Source organism: Penicillium macrosclerotiorum (genome assembly GCF_028827735.1).
Source record: "Penicillium macrosclerotiorum strain IBT 26536 chromosome Unknown utg000003l_segment0_segment0, whole genome shotgun sequence".
NCBI lineage: Eukaryota > Fungi > Ascomycota > Eurotiomycetes > Eurotiales > Aspergillaceae > Penicillium > Penicillium macrosclerotiorum.
Genome location: NW_026643083.1, coordinates 808,643 through 826,588, shown reverse-complemented (window position 1 = coordinate 826,588; position 17,946 = coordinate 808,643). Strand labels below are relative to the sequence as shown.

The 17,946-nt window shown below is 49.4% G+C and overlaps 7 protein-coding genes across 7 annotated transcripts; 2 read left to right on the top strand and 5 right to left on the bottom strand.

Moving 5' to 3' along the window:
* Positions 1 to 420: 420 nt before the first annotated feature.
* On the bottom strand, positions 421 to 1,786 carry N7462_003188 (FAD-dependent oxidoreductase; the record flags this gene model as incomplete). The annotated part of the gene is made up of 4 exons (XM_057074914.1): positions 421 to 603; positions 680 to 911; positions 993 to 1,209; positions 1,291 to 1,786. The coding sequence occupies 4 exons, from the start codon at positions 1,784 to 1,786 to the stop codon at positions 421 to 423; spliced, it is 1,128 nt and encodes a 375-aa protein (XP_056934419.1).
* A 1,149-nt stretch (positions 1,787 to 2,935) lies between these two features.
* On the bottom strand, positions 2,936 to 3,924 carry N7462_003187 (uncharacterized protein; the record flags this gene model as incomplete). The annotated part of the gene is made up of 3 exons (XM_057074913.1): positions 2,936 to 3,046; positions 3,097 to 3,424; positions 3,488 to 3,924. The coding sequence occupies 3 exons, from the start codon at positions 3,922 to 3,924 to the stop codon at positions 2,936 to 2,938; spliced, it is 876 nt and encodes a 291-aa protein (XP_056934418.1).
* Positions 3,925 to 4,676: 752 nt separating this feature from the next.
* N7462_003186 (GFA family protein) lies at positions 4,677 to 5,379 on the bottom strand (the record flags this gene model as incomplete). Its single annotated transcript, XM_057074912.1, has 2 exons — positions 4,677 to 4,797; positions 4,874 to 5,379. 2 exons carry the CDS (start codon positions 5,377 to 5,379, stop codon positions 4,677 to 4,679), a joined length of 627 nt encoding a protein of 208 aa, XP_056934417.1.
* A 753-nt stretch (positions 5,380 to 6,132) lies between these two features.
* N7462_003185 (F-box domain protein) lies at positions 6,133 to 8,029 on the top strand (the record flags this gene model as incomplete). The annotated part of the gene is made up of 2 exons (XM_057074911.1): positions 6,133 to 6,576; positions 6,689 to 8,029. 2 exons carry the CDS (start codon positions 6,133 to 6,135, stop codon positions 8,027 to 8,029), a joined length of 1,785 nt encoding a protein of 594 aa, XP_056934416.1.
* A 1,105-nt stretch (positions 8,030 to 9,134) lies between these two features.
* N7462_003184 (DUF3431 domain-containing protein) lies at positions 9,135 to 10,689 on the bottom strand (the record flags this gene model as incomplete). Its single annotated transcript, XM_057074910.1, has 4 exons — positions 9,135 to 9,340; positions 9,473 to 9,835; positions 9,944 to 10,035; positions 10,127 to 10,689. The coding sequence occupies 4 exons, from the start codon at positions 10,687 to 10,689 to the stop codon at positions 9,135 to 9,137; spliced, it is 1,224 nt and encodes a 407-aa protein (XP_056934415.1).
* Positions 10,690 to 12,958: 2,269 nt separating this feature from the next.
* N7462_003183 (NAD(P)/FAD-dependent oxidoreductase) lies at positions 12,959 to 14,484 on the top strand (the record flags this gene model as incomplete). Its single annotated transcript, XM_057074909.1, has 2 exons — positions 12,959 to 13,555; positions 13,606 to 14,484. 2 exons carry the CDS (start codon positions 12,959 to 12,961, stop codon positions 14,482 to 14,484), a joined length of 1,476 nt encoding a protein of 491 aa, XP_056934414.1.
* A 1,788-nt stretch (positions 14,485 to 16,272) lies between these two features.
* Positions 16,273 to 17,867, bottom strand: N7462_003182 (glycoside hydrolase family 27 protein; the record flags this gene model as incomplete). The annotated part of the gene is made up of 7 exons (XM_057074908.1): positions 16,273 to 16,659; positions 16,712 to 16,896; positions 16,961 to 17,257; positions 17,310 to 17,399; positions 17,462 to 17,602; positions 17,666 to 17,799; positions 17,860 to 17,867. The coding sequence occupies 7 exons, from the start codon at positions 17,865 to 17,867 to the stop codon at positions 16,273 to 16,275; spliced, it is 1,242 nt and encodes a 413-aa protein (XP_056934413.1).
* Between the last annotated feature and the right edge of the window lie 79 nt (positions 17,868 to 17,946).

The window sequence follows — 17,946 nt, the reverse complement described above, 5'->3', positions numbered from 1 at the left end:
CAGTGCAATAAATCACTGCGATAAGGAATCAACTTGAGAGGTCCATGATCCCGAAAACCGAATATATCAACAATACAAGGCTTTTTTGATGTTTAAAGACTGGGCTTGAATATGTCAAAACTCAGATCGCCGAGCCAAAGCCATGGTCGATGACGAATCATGATTCCAGGGCATGTCGTGTCCTGTCCTTCGGCCATCGCGGATTTTCCTGGGCAGCTACGCGTTTATATCAATCAGCCAATGACTATTCCGGCACCGGGAAACAGGAGTGTCGTCATGTGCCCTAGGATAGGCCTGGTTCATGGGGAACTTTTTGATTTAGAGACTTAATAGCAAGAATTTAATCACTGTATTTTCGATAATATTGAGCGGGGATTATCACCCTCGGTACCTAATCATATTTACTCCGCTCCCCAACTGCTATTTGTTGAAGATACACTTGTGCATGAATGTGTTTTCACGACTTGTGATGACTGACTTACCTGCCCTCTCACTCATTTCGCTTTCGTACTGCTTCAGTATATCCGCTGTGTCATGGAATGTAGTAGTTTGAGCCAGTGTTTCGGCCAGGACAATGGCGTCCTTTATTGCCATGTTCCCGCCCTCACCACGGACTATATATCATCAGATCTGCTGCTATTCGAGGAAGACAATCAGGATTTTCACACTTACAAGGCACCATTGGGTGGACAGCATCGCCCAATAATGTAACTCTGCCTCTAGGGAGCGTGGGAGGAAGCATATCGCGCATTTGCAAAGGAGGCTGTAATATTCCTTCAACGGGTGTGGCACGAAAGGGCTCAGTGTACTCTGCGTCGAGCCCATGAAGATTTTCCATAACAAAATTGTGCAGCTTGCTTTGAGAAGCACTATTGGTCCAGTACGGGGTTTTCTTGGCATTCTTATCGGCCCTGAGAGGAGGAGGAGGAGGAGTTTAATGATCCCGGCAACAAATTCTGGGACGGAGATTTTACATTGGGTGCAATGCTTACCAGCCGAACATCCAGTAAAATTGAGCTTTGCGTAGATCTTTAGATACGCTCTTCAGTCCAACAAATAGCCTTCGTGTATCTGTAAATCCAATGGAAAGACTTGTACCAAGTTTGAGCCATCGCTGATACTGTTCATGGGTGGCCTCGACTTGTCCCACTACAATACCGATTGGCAAACGTTGTGGCTCGTCATGACTGTTCAATAGCTGACGCCTCACTATGAATTTATTATGATGTTCGCATGTCACCGAGGTAGAATAACAGATTATCTCGCAAGAAATTTTTGGGACTTCCGTACCTTGGCTGGAAATGCCGTCTGCACCAACTAAAACGCTTCCTTGGACCTCAGTGCCATCTTCAAATCGTGCAGTAATTCCATTTGGATGCTGTTCGTATCCCTGAAATCTTTTGTTCCATTCTACAGATACTTCCTGCAATAGCCAATCGCGAAGCTTCGTCCTCTCAACTCGCACAAAAGGCTGGTCCGTACCTTCCCCAAATCGGAACAGTTCTTTTCGCGTTTCTTTTTCTAGGGAGTAGATCACACCCTCAGAGTGCATACCGAGCGGTGCTGATGGAGTCATACGGCGAAGTCCCGCTTCGTCGTCGCGCACACCTGAGCAGAGGTCCGCTATTAGCCATGGATGTAGAGAAATCGCCCAGCCTTGCTCGCGAACCCCATATTGTGCGTCCCGTTCAAAGATGCGGAATGGAATGTTCTTTCGGCGTAAAGCTTGTGCTAGTGCAAGGCCACCGAGACCTGCACCAACTATAAGAATCGGCTCTGAAGACATTAGCAAAGTAGCAGACACGGCTGTAGACGGGAGATATTATAATTTTGCCAATACAAAACACTATTGCAATTTTGATTTCAGGCTGGGGTAGAGGCCAGGTTTTATAGTGTCCACGTGGGTTGTTAAACTTTGCAAATTTACCTTGTTCAGGCCCATGTTGGAGAATTCGGCCATTCGGATTGCTAAATCTACTGTTTCTTACCCGGGATAAATTGAAAGAAAGGGGAATCTCAAGAATACGCTCTGTGGATTCGGGGCTTCAAAAAGCGGCCCGAGGCCGAGTGCTCCACTGTCGCTGGCGGGCAACTCTTATCCGGGCCGACACTTAGCCAACACCACTTCGACACTTGCCCCGCCTGGCCTCTCCAAAAAAACATGTTGGCTCGAAGTGCAGACCTCGGGAAAATTTTGTCTCAAGTTTGGGTTGCTTTATCTAATGATTGATTCCGTCATTTGCACATGTTAATCAGTCACTCTGTTCTATGTCAGGCGTGTAGACACGGGCAGAGAGCCAATTCCACCCTCATCACAATCCGGAGCTTCCTACTTGATACATAAATTACTTTCCTAAGCAATATAGAGTATTCTGAAATTCAAATGGTCAAGGCGAGTGGGTCTTGCTCACAGGACTTAGAGTGACAAATTGATTTATTTGGTACAAAGATCGCTTAATATGGCGTCCTGGGTATTGATTTTCGACATCCAATTTACCGTTATCTCTAGTAAAGAGATAGTAGAAAAATTCTACTTGAATGGAGTTTCTTTCGCTTTGAGAATAGAAGATGCCAAGATGTACATGTATGTCAGTCTACCCTAAAATCTTGAAGGGTTCACCTTCACTATAAGCACCGCTCCTCTCTGATACTCTATTCCTGACACTTCATCCGAATATTCAATGAAAATAATATACAAGTGTACTCTCTACTTAGGCTCTTTGCTATATCAGATTAATTGGTATAGGTGACTACTGATTAAATCGAAACCATTAAATATAGGGACACTGTCATTTCTCCCTGGCTCCATATTGACCATGCAACAAGCATAAATTAACTCCAAGCATAGCATATCAACAACAATACTTTATTGATATTATATCCATTTTAGATAAATCTGGCTTCAAACTTTCCTACCTGGTTTACCATGATGGCATTATGCCGCACTGCAAACACTAGACTGCACGGAGGGTGGGTTGCTCGTCGCATCGCCCCAGTTGGTCGCCCCAATCGCCTTTCCAGCATCCGTGCTATCGTCAGCACGAATCTACCATCCGTTAGTCTCAGCGCTTACCAATACAAAGGGGAGCATCCTACATAATATTGGGGGTCAACGAAGTACCACCAATCTTGACTGCGGAAGGCATTGTCCAGAGATTGGCTGGCAGGATCATTCCAACCCGTGTTGCGAGTGTCAAAGTTGGCGTGCTTAGACCACGAAACGTAGACTTTAGGATGATCGTTGTTTCGCACACCGTTGGGATCCTTGGCGTCTCCGACATTAACTTCGTCTGTTGTGAGTGTATTCTGGATGTCCGCCCAGGCCAGGTTATGGTAGCCGCTGTGAGCGGATAGTAAAGCACGGGATGGCGCCCATGTGTTGGTGTCGCCCCGCGAGTGAATGATGATCACTCGCTCCCAGTCACTTGAGAAGATCTCCCCGTTAGACGTCAGAAGGCGGAGGAGAATAGTAAACTTTATGGCTTACTAGTCATGGCCAGTCTCGATGGCTCCGAATGTAGCACCATCCTTCTCGTAGAAGAGGTTATACACCATGCGCACCTCGGTGTCATTGCAGCGCTCGTAGGTGTAGTAGACGGGAAAAGCAGGTCCTGGGTTGCCAATACTCACACCCGGGTTGCGACAGTTGCAGCCAACATCTGGATACTGGCACTGTGCCGCAGCCGGTGTCTTATGAGAGTCATCGTAAACATCTGCTGATGTTGGTGATCCTCCAAAAGCCCAAGTTGGATAACAAGGCGGTTGGTCCTCGGCTTGGCCAAAAAACCACATGGGCGCATAGCGGTCAGCCAGCTCTATGCCACCAGCAGCTAGAAACGAAGTCATCTCATCATCGGTGATTTCGGTGACAGCGGCAACAGGGCCAGCCAGGACAGCCAGACGGACCAACGACTTCAGCCACATCGCGCTAGGTATTGAGCTTCGGAAAAAAGGATTATTTGTAGCACACTTGACGGATATGTTGGCCTGGATGGATTCTTACAGATGGGACAGCCCCCTAAAATATTCAGTTGACCCATAGTCAGTCAGGAAAAAAAAATGGGAGGGGAGGGGTCGTTGCGAGAAAGAGGTAATTCCTATTCGGGTGAAGAGTTGCAAAAGGGTCACATCGTGGAGATGCGGGCCCGCCCTTAAGCATCCGCCAAGCCGAGAAGGCCAGTTTACCCGACTCGGTGACTGTCGGGTTCTCAATCGATTTGGCACGTTGTTCATGTTGGTCCTGACTGACCTGCCTAGTGATTGGATGAGAGATGCTGACATAGGGCGTTGGGAAGAGCAGGGAACCTGGTTCCAGGGACCACATCTTATCTTTGATGGCTCTATTTGATTCCGGTAGAATGAAATACTACTGAGATCCTTGATTCCGGTCATATTGCATAGTTGTTCCATTGGGGAAGTATAAGTTTACTACAAGTTCGATATCATACACAAGGTCGCTGGCACAAAGTGAAGCTTTAAGGGCACATAAGCATAATTCATAATGGTGAGTGGATACTGTTCAAATGATAAACCACAAAAAAAAAGGGGAAAAGAAAAGAAAAGAAAATACACATAGAGTAATTCAACGGGGGATATTGATCATCCTCTCGAGAGGCATTATTCGGTGCCAGTCCTCATCACCAACGCCTCTGTCACCCGTTTATGCTGTACACTGTTCATTCTGGCGTGGTAGGCTTACCATGATCATCCAAGAGCTGGCTGACTTTATCCATGCCAGACCATTTCGGAGCCCCATCTGGAATATCTATCATACGCTGCTCGTAAAAAATGTGACATCTAGTCATCATTGAAGGTTAGCGGCGGGGACGGCATTGTTGATCTTCGGGGGAGAATGGAACCTGTTTCCACTTACGTCGGCTTGAATGCTTCCATTTGCTTTCGCTGCTCCTCCGCAGAGCCCTCAAACTGGATCAATTGAGGGAAGATCAAGCAGACATTGCGGCCCTCATCCATGATCAAAGTATGGCAGAATGAACATGATACTTTGGTTGGCATGTCATACTTCTGGGAATTGTGAGAGGCCGAATAGAAGGACAGCCCGCTTGACCCCTGGGCGAAGTTCAAGTCATCTTTATGAAATATGGCCGCCCATTGGAAGGGTGCCCCGTGCATGACCTGGCATCCCCGACAGTGACAAAACTTGGCGTTCAATGGTTTGTCCCGTTTCAGGGTATACGACACCCGGCCGCATTGACAGCGGGCGCGCCATTGGACGGGACCGAATTCGGCTGCGCTTTGAATCTGGTACGGAGGACGATGTTTCCAGGTTTCGTGTTCCAGCGTGTGTTCAGGGGGATTGTTGGTGAAGGCCGGTGAGGGCAGTGGGTTATCGGTCTGCGTAATGCCAATTGCAGACATGGTGCCGGATGGGATGAGAGTTGCGATAGCTGAATGTTGAAGCAGGGGCAGTCGATCGAGGAGGATCAGAGGCCTGCAAAATACCTGTCAAATATGACTTCGCAATTATATAGGGTATTTGGTGGATGATGTCAGTCGAGCATGTGTAGGAACTTGGATCAATTCCTCAGATCCTTGGTCGGACCGTCATACTTGGCATATCGCACAGGGAGACGAAGATAGCAGCCGGTGTCTTTGAAGTCAATACCGAGATCTCAATGATTTGACCCTACGATCAATCCCGCTATGGCGTTGTGATGGTCTCATTGCGATTGCATTTCGTGGAGATTCTCATCGGGCTTTCTTTTTGCACGATCTGGATCATCCCGGATGATGTCACGTTGTGATGTCTTCGGACCAGATCAAATTGCCAGGAACCCACATCGGGAACCTTGGAACCTTGCAACTTTGGAAGTTTTCTGGAACACTTTCGTCTTTAAAATCAATACAGGGTTGGGCAGAGAATCAAAAGACCGGGCTGGTCGCCGAGCTCTCCACTCGGGGTGGACTACTCCATACACTGTGCATCCATCTCGACCCATCTGTATACATCCTAGTCCGGGGTACACGAAGAGCCACCGAACGGGCGAGGTTCATTATGATCTCTTTCCGAGCGATAAGATCTGATATCTCCCAGCGTGGCTGGCCCTTCCTCTGCTGTCACCCATTCGGCTGGGAGCTCGGACTCCATCGTCTTTCCGAGAAGGACGCGAAATGAACGATGGGCTTGATTGGGCGTTTCATCCCTGTTGTTGGGGCGGGCCCTGCATCAAATCGTCGCCCCGGATCTCGCTTCGTCTCCTTTCTTACTCCCCGACTTGCTTTCTGACCCTCTGCCTTTTCTTCTTCCATGCCCGCGCCTTCTCCTTTCACCCTGTAACCCAATCTATCCTTCAGGATGGGCCTTCTGGACCGGCTCCGGGCCCGTCCCCGGCGCAGCGGGGGCGCTGCGTTCTCCCCTCCGAGCACGAGACGCCGCCCCGCTCCGCCAGGCTTGCCGGTCGCGATTATACCAGAAAGCTGCCCCGTCCGGTGCTGGCGTATATCTTCGCCCTGGTCTGCCCCCACACGGTCGACAACTCCTATGAGACCTCCGAGGAGTCCATGACCGATGGCTGTATGCTATGTGACATGCGCGATCTGGCGCACTGCGCGCAGGTCTGCAAGCGCTGGTTCGTGGAGGCACGCGCGCTCCTGTACTGTTTCCAAGATCCTCCCCTCACTCAACCCCCTTCTTCGGTCTTTTGTGTGACCTCCCGCTGATGTACAGTTCTCCTCCAGATACACACATGTCCGCATCGACCCTGTTCATTACTGCGAGCTCGAAGTCGAGCTCGCCGCCAAGCGGAAACGCCGTTCCTTCTTTGACCGCAACGGTGACCCGATCGATGCGCCGCAAGTCCGGATTGAGCTCTTGATGCGAACAGTCCGAGAGTCGCAAGGGTTGGCAAATATGGTCGTCTCCCTCCGCATGCCGTACATGACTCGCGAAGCCAACAAATCGACCATCGCTCGCACCATCTCCGTCCTTCCCAACCTCCAGTTTGTGGATCTGCCCTCCGGCCTATTTAGCGATGAGCCTTCCTGCTTGGCTCTGAAACAGGAGCTGGTGGCTCGTTGCCCCGATCTTCGTCGCATGAGCTATCGCCACGGAGCCGAGGGAAGCTTCGCCCGCATCCCGGGCTCGCAGATGTGGGTCAATCTGGAGAAATTGGAGCTTTCAGGGCTGCAAATAGAAGTCAGTGTTCTTCGGAATGGCCTGGCATCCTTTCCGCGACTGCGGGACTTGAGCCTCGAGAATCTTCCCTGGCTGGACGATTCGGCATTCGCGTTGAACGGACCTCTGCCGCCTTTCCCTGCCTTGAAGCAGCTTACGATTCGAGATACCCCCAGCGTTACGGCAAGCGGGCTTGTCGCGCTCCTTTCCTCCCCCACAACCCGAAAGGCGCTGCAGTCGTTAACGATCGACTCGACAGGGGTCCTGCCTTCGACTCTCCACCGGATTCTCTCCACTGCCCCGCAGCTCCAAAGCCTCTCCATTGTGCAGGAGGTGTCTCGGTCCTTCCCAGTCGAGCAAGTTCCTCCCCTGCTGTCCAAGTCGCTTCGCATGCTTCATTATGAAATCACCTCGGAGACTGAAACCAATGGTCTGCCACCCGCTGCGGGCTCCTACTATACTTACCTCATTTCCTCCTTGATGTCTCGCGCGCTGCCTGCGCTGCGGGACCTATATGTCCGTGATGCACAGTTCCCAGATACTCTGTTACTGGCACCACCGCCGAGGCTCTTCGGCGGGGGTGAGAATGGGCCTCAATTTGGCGGGGGTGGTCTTTCGCAACCGCTGAACGTGTACAGCAAGGGTCTGGACGAGCTTGAATGGAACTTCACTCCATACGATCCCGACCCTGCCCTGGGACGAGGCAGTGCCAAGACCCGCCCACTCAGCTTCCAAGAGGCCCAGTTGAGTCGATCGTGGGGCGGAGATGCGCGCAAGAGTGTGCTCGTTGGGAACGGTTTTGGCGGGTTCCTGGCCGTTCCGGCTGACGAGGGCCCACGACCCAGAAGCAGCAGCGGACCCAAGCGAGCGAGCAAGCAGGACCTGTGGCGCTGAGAATATATCATGGGCAAGCTGATTGGGAGGGATGGCGGGAATATGTAACTACGGGATAGGATGGAATGGGGTGGTTTCGGACGGTTTACCCATATGATGCTCTAGATGAGATGCTGGGAGCTATGCTTCCAACTGTATGAGCGACGTGCATCATGAAAAATAATGAATTAGTATCCGATTGTGTATATGCAAAGTGCCCTATATTATTCTCATATGTATATCTTATACTACATGTATATGAAATCATAAATCATGATACCAAAAATCACCGCCACGCCGCCGTATTGGAGGCCAGGAGACCGGAGATGTACCATCAACCTAGCAATGGCTGCCCAGTAGAAGCCCGATTTCCACTCGTTCCTTGTAACCGCTGCCCATGGTGTCCATCGTGAGGTAGCAAATAGTAGAAATGCGTCGTTCAAAAATAGCTGCCGGTTGGATGGAATCTAAACATTGATTTATGATTGGGTTGATTTTGATAGTGGTAGTGAATGTAGGTCTATTGAATAGTCAGTCCTGTCCGGCTCAATTCAATCAACAGAACAGCTGTCGTCGTCTTATTGCCATGCATAGAGCTCTCAAAGTTGGTTAAATATTTTTTGTCCTCTACAATCGTAGTCATCCCCTGAGCGGAAGACACAGTGCATCACTCACTGCCAAAAGCTCTGTTCAAAGGGGTTGCATCGTTGCTCCGGCCTGATGGTTTATTATGTGACACGCAGAGTAGACGTTGCTGGCTAGGAACTTTATGTCCATGCTTATTATTTACTTAATTTATACCTTCGTCTAGACTTTCCCGCTAATGTTTTTATACCTAGCTATTCAACTTTATCTAGAAAGTATGGTTCTTGGCGCAAGGAGGGGACAGAAGGCAAGGGCAGAGGCAGTGCTAACATTATAGAATTTAGCGATAAGAGTGATTTATTTACTATTTCTTCGGAAACTAGCTAGTTCCTTTACTTCCAACACGTATAATAGAACCAGCCTTCAGGAAAATTAGGTAGGGCCGCGCAACACGCGGTCCCTGGCTACTTGTGGATATATATAGAGAACAGATAGACCGGCAGGCTCGAGCCAGCGACCTCGGCCTAGTGCAAGACGTTAATTAATGTACATGAGCAATTTCGATAGGAGGACTCCGCTTGACAGGCCCCGTCTCAGCCCCGGCGTCGGGCCACCCTTCGGGGAGGACCAGGCCCCGCCAGGTCCAATAAGTCTGCACGGCTTCGTCGCTCATGTCACAATAGCCATATGTGCGACAGTAGCACTCCCGCATGTCGGGACAGTGCTGCGCTGATTGTCCGAATAGAACTGTGACAACCAATTAGCATGGAGTCGCTTCGTCCGGGAAGGGATTAGATTTAAGGTTAAAATGCAAGGGATGGAAGAGGGGGTTGTGCGACGGCATGGGTCGATGTGGAGAGACGATGGGGGATGCCTTACTATGCCACACATATTCGAACACCCGCCCGCTTACATCGGACGTTAACGGGGTGTTCAAAAGCCACTGCTGCATATGGATATACGTGTCTCGGTCGTGGGCGTGCACGGCCTCGCGCGACACGGCGAACTGGCTGCAGCACGGGATGCCGATCGTCTCCGGCAATTCGGTGCCCGGGAGCAGTTCCATGAAGCTATCCGGGAAGGCGACTGCAGTCGGATGCTGAACATCGTCGGGTCGTTCGCGAAAATACCGGGCGGGCTCGAGTTCAACGGGGCAACCAATGACCCAAGTACAACGCAGATTGACGTAACCGGCTTCGCGGACCCAGTCGACCTTAAGGTCCTTCAGGGAGATAACGGCGTCTATAGGGAGAACGAAAGGAATGAAACATGATCAGCAGGCCATAAAGTGCCATGAGAGATGAGATATGGGACAAAAGGACAAGAAAGGGGGGTGGACGAAGTGCATACCATACGAAGGGTTATCGTTATGCCACTGGTAGCGTGCACCATGCACAAAAACGACCACATCGGGAAGAGTCCAGTATCGGTCGATGAGATACCTAGACCGAATGGTTGTATTAGTACGATCATTCTTTGATCGACGGACCTGCACGTCGATGGAATTCCTACTTCCATGAACTGGGAACATACGTGAGATAAACCATGGCCTCATTACCCTTATTGAGAGGTACTGTCAGATCGGTCTCGCTAGGAGACATGTCCACTCGATAGATATTCGAGTACCATTCGGGCAGGTTTTCTTCAACCCAGGACATATTGCTGTTGCGCATCGCGGCGAACACGACCTCTTTCTTGCGAGTCTGAACTGGGTGGGTGGCATTCGACTCTTGATGCTCGTCCAGGATATCACCTGGATTCTCGTCGGGCGGCTTGTTCGGTGTTGATTGATTCTCCGGGTCTTGTAGCGATGCATAGATGTCGTCCTCCACCGGTTTGTCTTCGATTTGCTCGACGGAGTCGCTCTCTAGTCCCTCCAGTCCCGCTAGGTGTGGTTCAGAGATGTTCGTGACATTACTCGTTGACGCAGGGCCTTTGCCGAGCGCCCAATGCGACACGGCAGTGAAAGTTTCGTGGTTCAAGACTAGCTGATAGGAGAGTAAGAGAAAGCTTACGGCCAGGGCCAAGTACACAAAGACCCGACTGCGACCAGGTGCACCGGCGTCGCGGGGGGTGCAGGTCGGGAGGAAAGTCATGATAGAACGCTCATGCTTCTTTGCAGGCGTGGAATGGGGGGGAAGGGACCCAGGCTCCTAGGAAAGAGAAGGCAAGAAGTAAGACAAGAGAACAGCAATGGCCTTCAATTATCAGAGAGCGGAAGCGGTCGAAGAACCCGATTGACGTAAATGGGTCCCGCGTGGGAGCTCTTCCATGGGCCGAGCATTGGGGGGTTTCAGGCGCCATGCATTGGGACCGACCCAGACTGGGGCTTTGAATTAGTGTGGCAGTTAGTGCGGCGGGCCTCTGCGATCATCTCAATTCTGATTGCGACGAGGCTGCACGGGATGAAGCGGTGGGTCAGGATTGGCCTGGTGGGAGTGGATGGGGACCAGAGTTTGCCCAAGTCACTGCAATCGAACGGGAGCCGCTTTCAGGAGAGACCGAAGAGATAAAGAGAAAACGGAAAAGCCTCACGCGGTGATCGACTGTAACCATAGATGCATAGATGCGGGTCTAGATTCGTCCGCTTCACATCTCTTTCTAAGCCGAGAAGAGACCCTTTTCATCGTGCCGAGCCCAAGTCTATCTGGCTGCCTATACTTCCGGAGGTTTGTACTGGGCCGATTCGGGCAATTAAGTTGCGTGGCCCCCGACGCCCCGCCAAGACGCGGTCGGCGGATCTCCCACTTCCAAGCTTTGTCGAGCCGGGTCGTGCTGGGTTCTGTTTCCGGAACTATGCACGGATGGGAAAGAAAATGGATTATAATTACACACAAGAGCTCATCGGAGATCGCACGTTCAGTGGCTTTTTTGCTCGTACTACTTCTACTGTACGCGCCGGGCCAAGTTGATATGAGACTACTCCCTGCCTTATTCACAGTCACGGCGCTAATGTTGAATGTTGATCGACTTCCTCGTCGCCCCATGGAGTATATACTGCGAGAGTTGACCCATTTACCATGACGTTCTATAAAACATGTTGCAATGAAACATATTGAGTTGGCACCGAACATCACGGTTCAGCCCTAAAGGACCGGGGTAGATCGAATTCGCCTTTTCTCCGTAACCCAACTATACCAGTTGGCATGGGGATAGTAACACACGGACGGGAGCACAAATCTTCGGTGACTCTGCTAGTTTTTTCCCTTGCAAAATCAGTCACTCTCTCAGAAGAAACTACTTGAAATTCATCTAAGTGGCCAATTGAAGCAATGGTCCATCTCCTGCTTCAGAATGACTCCCGAGACACAACATGTGATTTCTCTTGAGGGCTCCATCCCTAAAGGTCCAAAGGTCTCGCACAAAACATGGGTGAAGGCCAGAAAAAAAAAACAATCACGAGCCCTCATTAGCACTGATGAAAGAGTTTACCTAGCCTAGATCATCACCTACTGAGAAGCCTGAATTACAATCGCGTCCGAAAGTGTCCACATGTACACCGCATGCCTCGCTGACTTCCAGGCTCAGCAAACTATACAAACCCGACCGAGGGTCATTCCTCGTTCAGGACAGCACAATCCTGTCCACCCATGCTGTGCCCACCGAAACAGGGAGCTAGACTGAAGCTACCCTGTCGACAGTGGGGTGGTCGTCGATCATACTATTAATAGTCGTGCACGGGTGAGCAACGGATGTCTATACAAATAGCCAAAGATGCCTTCTTCGCGTACTTCATTGACCGTAGGCCAGTCAACGTCTTGCCCCTCCTCTAATGCGTAAATCATTCATATTCAATTATCACTTTTATAGTACCTCAACTGAATTGCCCAGTCATTGAAGACTTTATAGGAGAGTGAGGTGTGAACACGGCTGTTCTTGAAGGGGTGTTCTGTAGGTTTCCAGTGCAAATCAAACCACAAGATTCCAGGTTGTGAACGAGCGGATATAGCAGATGGAGGAGACTGACACGCGCAGCTAGCTTCCTCTTCGGGTAGGTACAAAATAATACACCCTACTCGTTAAGTGCATTTGAGAGCGAAAGATGGAGAAAGCGCCAATATCGTCGATACGATGAGCGGTCGGCAGGACATGCCCGAAACGGCGATCCGAGCACTGAGCACCAACCATATCGGCGAATTAAGCGGTGCGGGGTCTGATAGAGTGAGTATCTGTCCAATATCAGAACCATATTGGCTCGGAAATCAAGCATGATCAGCGTTCAGGCAGGTCTATAAATACCTGGTGCTAATCCACCTACCAGCCCTCTGGCAAAAATGAAAGGGCCTTCTCATCTTTCGCCAGGAATTTCTAGCTGCCAGGAAAGAGCCTGTTCTTTCCATCTTTATATCCCGACTGTTAGAAACCATGAGTTCTAAAACCAAGAACGGCACGGTTCAGGAGAGAATTGTCGAGTTGGTGAGCCAAGACCCAGGGCTTCCACGCAAAGGCCCTTCCACCGCATTCTGGCAGGAGCCCGCCCATAAGATCACCAATGTGAAATCTCAGCAACTGCCGTCGGAGGTGGACTTTGCCATCATAGGGTCCGGAATTACTGGTTGCAGCGTGGCGCATACGCTGTTGAACAATCCCAAACTTCGTAACAAACGGATAGCCGTCTTCGAAGCCCGTGCTCTAACCAGCGGTGCCACCGGCCGCAATGGAGGGCATCTGGTTTCGCCTGCAGCGGTGGACTTTGCGGCCGTCGCGAAGCTTTTTGGTCCCGACAAAGCGGCTGAGGTGTCGCGATTCTCATTTCGCAATCTCGAACGGTTCTATGAATTCGTGGCAACCCTAGACGACAATCTCAAGGGCGTATCAGAAGTTCGGAAGGTTCAAAAAGTGATGAATTTCTTAGAATCAACCACGTTTGACAACTTCAAGGATTCTCTTCGGCAGTTTTCGGCGGCCTGTCCTGAACTAGCAGACCAATTCAAGATTCTTACAGCTGAAGAGGCAAAGGCTGTAGGTGTTCCCGAGTTGTCATGATCCGGTTATGCATACTGATTCTCCAGAAATACAAATTCAATGAGTCTGCCGGCGCTTGTGAACAGCCAGCTGGCGCGATCTGGCCCTATCGATTGATCACCGGCCTCTTTGCAAAGATGCTGCATGAAAACCCGTCAAGATTCTCGATCGACACCAATACCCCGGTAACATCAGTAACATATAATTCAGAGAGCCCCTTATATCCGTATAAACTCACTACTCCGCGAGGAATTGTACATGCGGGACAAGTGGTCTATTGTACCAACGGATTTACTTCCCATCTGCTACCACGGCTTCGTGGAAAGGTCTTTCCCTTCCGAGGAACAATGTCGGCCCAAGCGATCTCCCCGGCTTTGCCTAATCACGGCGCGCGTCACTCGTGGAGCATCTACCATGAACCAAAATTTGACAAAGCCACTGGCAACTTTACCTTTGGTCTCTACTATATGACTCAAAATGCGAGAACAGGCGACTTCTTCTTCGGGGGCGAGAAACAGCGGTATGAGGACATTCTTGTCAGTGATGATACAGTCGTGCCAACCATCCCATCGAGGAATCTTCAATCGGTGATGACGGGAACTTTCAAGTCCTCCACTGGCGAAGCGCTCAAAACCACACCCCGACGGATCTGGTCTGGTATCATGGGTTTCACCCCTGATGGAATGCCTCTGGTTGGCCGCTTGGGTAGAAGCTGGACCGGAAGACCCAATGATGGCGAATGGGCGGCCGTTGGATTCAATGGCTATGGTATGGATAAATGCTGGTTAGTTGGTGAGACTCTGGGGGCAATGATTGCCGGTGCAGACGTGACTGGACATCTTCCTCGGCTATATCAGATTACAGACGAGAGGTTGAACACATTATTGAGGCCACGGGATGTACCTGCGCGGCTTTTCCATCTCTAAAGTATGAGTCATCATAAACCATGCTCTACATTAAGGATATTAAAAATAAGTAAACCAGTTTTCCTTTTTTTGAGCTGTTTTTCATAATTTATAGCTTGTGAGTTGATATTGACAAGGTAATAACTAGGTTCATATGGAAGGATATAGTTCAAACGTAGTTCAAGTCTCAACAATCAAAGATATGTGAGCAGTTCATTCTTCTACTTACCTAAACTGTTCATAAGCTCTGACCAAGGCCTCTGCCAGTTGTGCACTAAAATCTGGGATGGCTTCCCGGAGACTTTCGTAATGATACGCTGGATCAAAAGGAATGGGCGATTGATCCCAATATTCACTTCGCTCACTCAATCTTGTCTGTAAAACAGAGTGCACAACGGCATCCATGATCAGAACAGGCCGGAAATCGTCCCATATGCCTGCCAAGTTGAATGGGAATGGATCCTCCGGGAACGCCTGGCCGTACCCCTTTCCTTGATAATATACATCTTGCACAATACAACGTAGTACCGGTGGACTTGCTCCCATCGCTGCCTGTCGAAATCTTGACTGGGATAACAATTGGAGACTTCCCATGCCCAGGTACCGGGCAGCTAAAAAAACACCTAAATGAAGAGAAAGTAACCTAAGGTGATTGTCGCACGTTTTGCAACGACACTCGCGTTGTTTGACAAATGGAGGAAAGTTTTGAACTTCTTTCGTATTGACTGTATAGTCTCCTGTATAGAGAAAGTCAGAGATATACCTGAGGTGTTCATGAATGATCGGACCTTGGAGATATAAATCTCTTGTAGATTCTTCCTAGATTCTCATTTAGTCGGTCACTGACAGATGCAGGATATGCAAAAGAAAGGAATGGTATCTCACCCATATCCAGTCAGCCATACTGGGGATATTTGTGAAAGCCACAGACTCGCGCAGCAAATGCAATTTTGGCACCACAACACCATTTGATCCATAGCATCTTAGGATGATTGTGGGGCCACACGTATAGTAGTTAGTTCTATTGACGATTAGTCTGAGATTCGGCTTTTTGGAGGTTCGGTTCGGTCGAGAGGCGACCTACGCTGCAGTGTACTTAACCAGGCCATAATGACTCTGGTTCTCTCCTGGTCCTAAAAATACAAATTCTGGGTGGTTTGCATGAAGTGGACATCGGAAATTAGCTCGAGGCATTTCCTTGGTCTAGCTGTACTAGCTCTGAGAGCTGGTAATTGTAGCAGTTTTGGGTTTTGTCTAAATGGAAAAGGCAAGTTGAGAACATAGCTAGCGGGCACTGGACAGGCATTTATTTTTTATCAATGAGCTGGAAGTCAAACAAAGCCACTGAAAGTGTCGGGAGTCAAAGCAAAATGTTTCTTTCGAGTGGAAATCCTGAAAGCCATTGCTTTCAACCGTGATTTGCTCCAGGCTTTATGCGAACAAAGAGTAGTTCCACAATAAAATGAATTGATACAAATTCTTTGACGGAAAAGTGAATACTGAAAGTCATGTGCAATGAACAAAGACTTGACCTGTGGGAGGCTCTTCATAAAGGTATTCAAGACGGGAAAATTGGCACTGGAATTATGTGCAGCTTTGCTTTTTTTGATTGCTCAGAAGGCCCTGTGGCTTGACAGCGATAATCAAAACAGTCATTCTCACCAATCTTTCATGAAGGTTGTCTGCTTTATTGAATCATTTGTGGTTCCAGTCCATTTGTCAATTCATGATTATATCTATGGAAGATTTGAAAGGCGCAGTATACTCATTTAATTTATCTGGCCAGCTCAGTGGAATTAACAGCACGGTTCAGCACGCTCCCTTGACCACCAGCACAGCCACATCATGGCTCGACAGGGAAGCCCTATACTGGTTCTTAACACAGCCCAGATCTTTACCACTCCAGGCATCGATCACTTTATATGCATTGTGACCCTTCAACTCTGGGATTTCTTTCCACATCGCCGTACGAGTGGAAGTAACATCTTCTGAGTTCAACATCAATACTAAAGTGCCCTTTAGAGTAGAAGATGGGCCTGACCAGTACTCGGCAGGATGGACTGGGTCGAATGTCCAGTCAGGATTGTATCCCCATTTATAAGGATGGGCAGAGCGCCCGACAACGGGGTCCTGGTGGAAATCAAGCAAGTATTTGTTCTTCAAGATAGCCAAATTGGTGTCACTGATACTGTCGAGCTAGATCGAGAATAAGCATTTAGTCAATGAATAGACAATGGAGATGGCTTACCGCAGTGCCAATAATCAAAGGCGACTTCATGATCGCCCACAAAGCAAAGTGTGCCCGATTTTCTTCGGCTGTCAAATTCCCATTGTTGACCTCTAGCATATCAGGATCTGGATGGCCCCAAAAGTCAACATAGTTCATCTTGAAGGAATTCTCATTGGCGATTTCGGCAACACGAGGCCAGTTCGCTATATCCTTGATATCAGCTTTTCTCCGGATCAAAGTACCAGTGGGAAGCACCCGCGAACTGACCCTGGATATCCCCAGACATGCGCCACGAATTGCCCGTTTCATTGCCCCAGGTATTGACATCGGCCTGACCCCAGTCACAGAGGGAATAAAGAATTGTCCGGTCAACACTCTGGAGAGCATCTCGCATATTTGAATAGCGGGTGAATGTTTTCGATGTCGTCCAGTCGTAGCCTGCCGGAGCTGGGTTTGAATTATCAGGACAGGTGCCATTTGGGAAGTTGCCTGATCCATCAGGCACACAGGCTGTATACTGGTCAGTCCAGTTACTCGGAACGCCGCAATTGTCATATTTCAGGTCTAGAATTCCTTAGTATCTGTTTTCAGAAAGGGCCTAAGTCCTCAAACTGACAGTCGATTCCCCACTCTGCAAATGCTTGGGCATCGACATCCTCATATCCCAGGCTAGCAGGATAGCCAGCACAAGTGGTCTCACCAGCACCTAGGAAGAAAAGAATCCCAAGTTAGGAAAGTATTCTTGGGAGAAGAGACTACATGACTCACTGCTATAAATACCGATCTTCAGGCCTAGATCATGAACCTGATCCGCAACACCTGAGATGCCATTGGGGAACTTAGAAGGATCAGGCTCAATGCGGTTATTACTTGCATTTCGTGTATCCTTAATTGACCAGCAGTCATCAACTGAGTGAATAAGTTAGCAAAAATTAAAAAGAAACATTGACCCAATAATAATAGAAAGCATACTGTTCACGTATTCGTAGCCCAAATCCTTCAGTCCCAGATTGACCATCTCAGTCGCAGCAGTCATGATCTTTGTTGAGTTGATATCGCAGCCAAAGGCATTCCATGAGTTCCAGCCTAGGGCGGGCAATCTCCCCCTAATCAGCTGCGTTAGGCTAGTTTCATTTGGCTGACCTTTCGCAACAGATATCACCTACCACGCCATCCTTTCTCACTAGAGCATTGACCGAGGGCAACAAGGCCAGCACGGCCAAAGATACGGATGTCAACATTGCGGCTTTTCG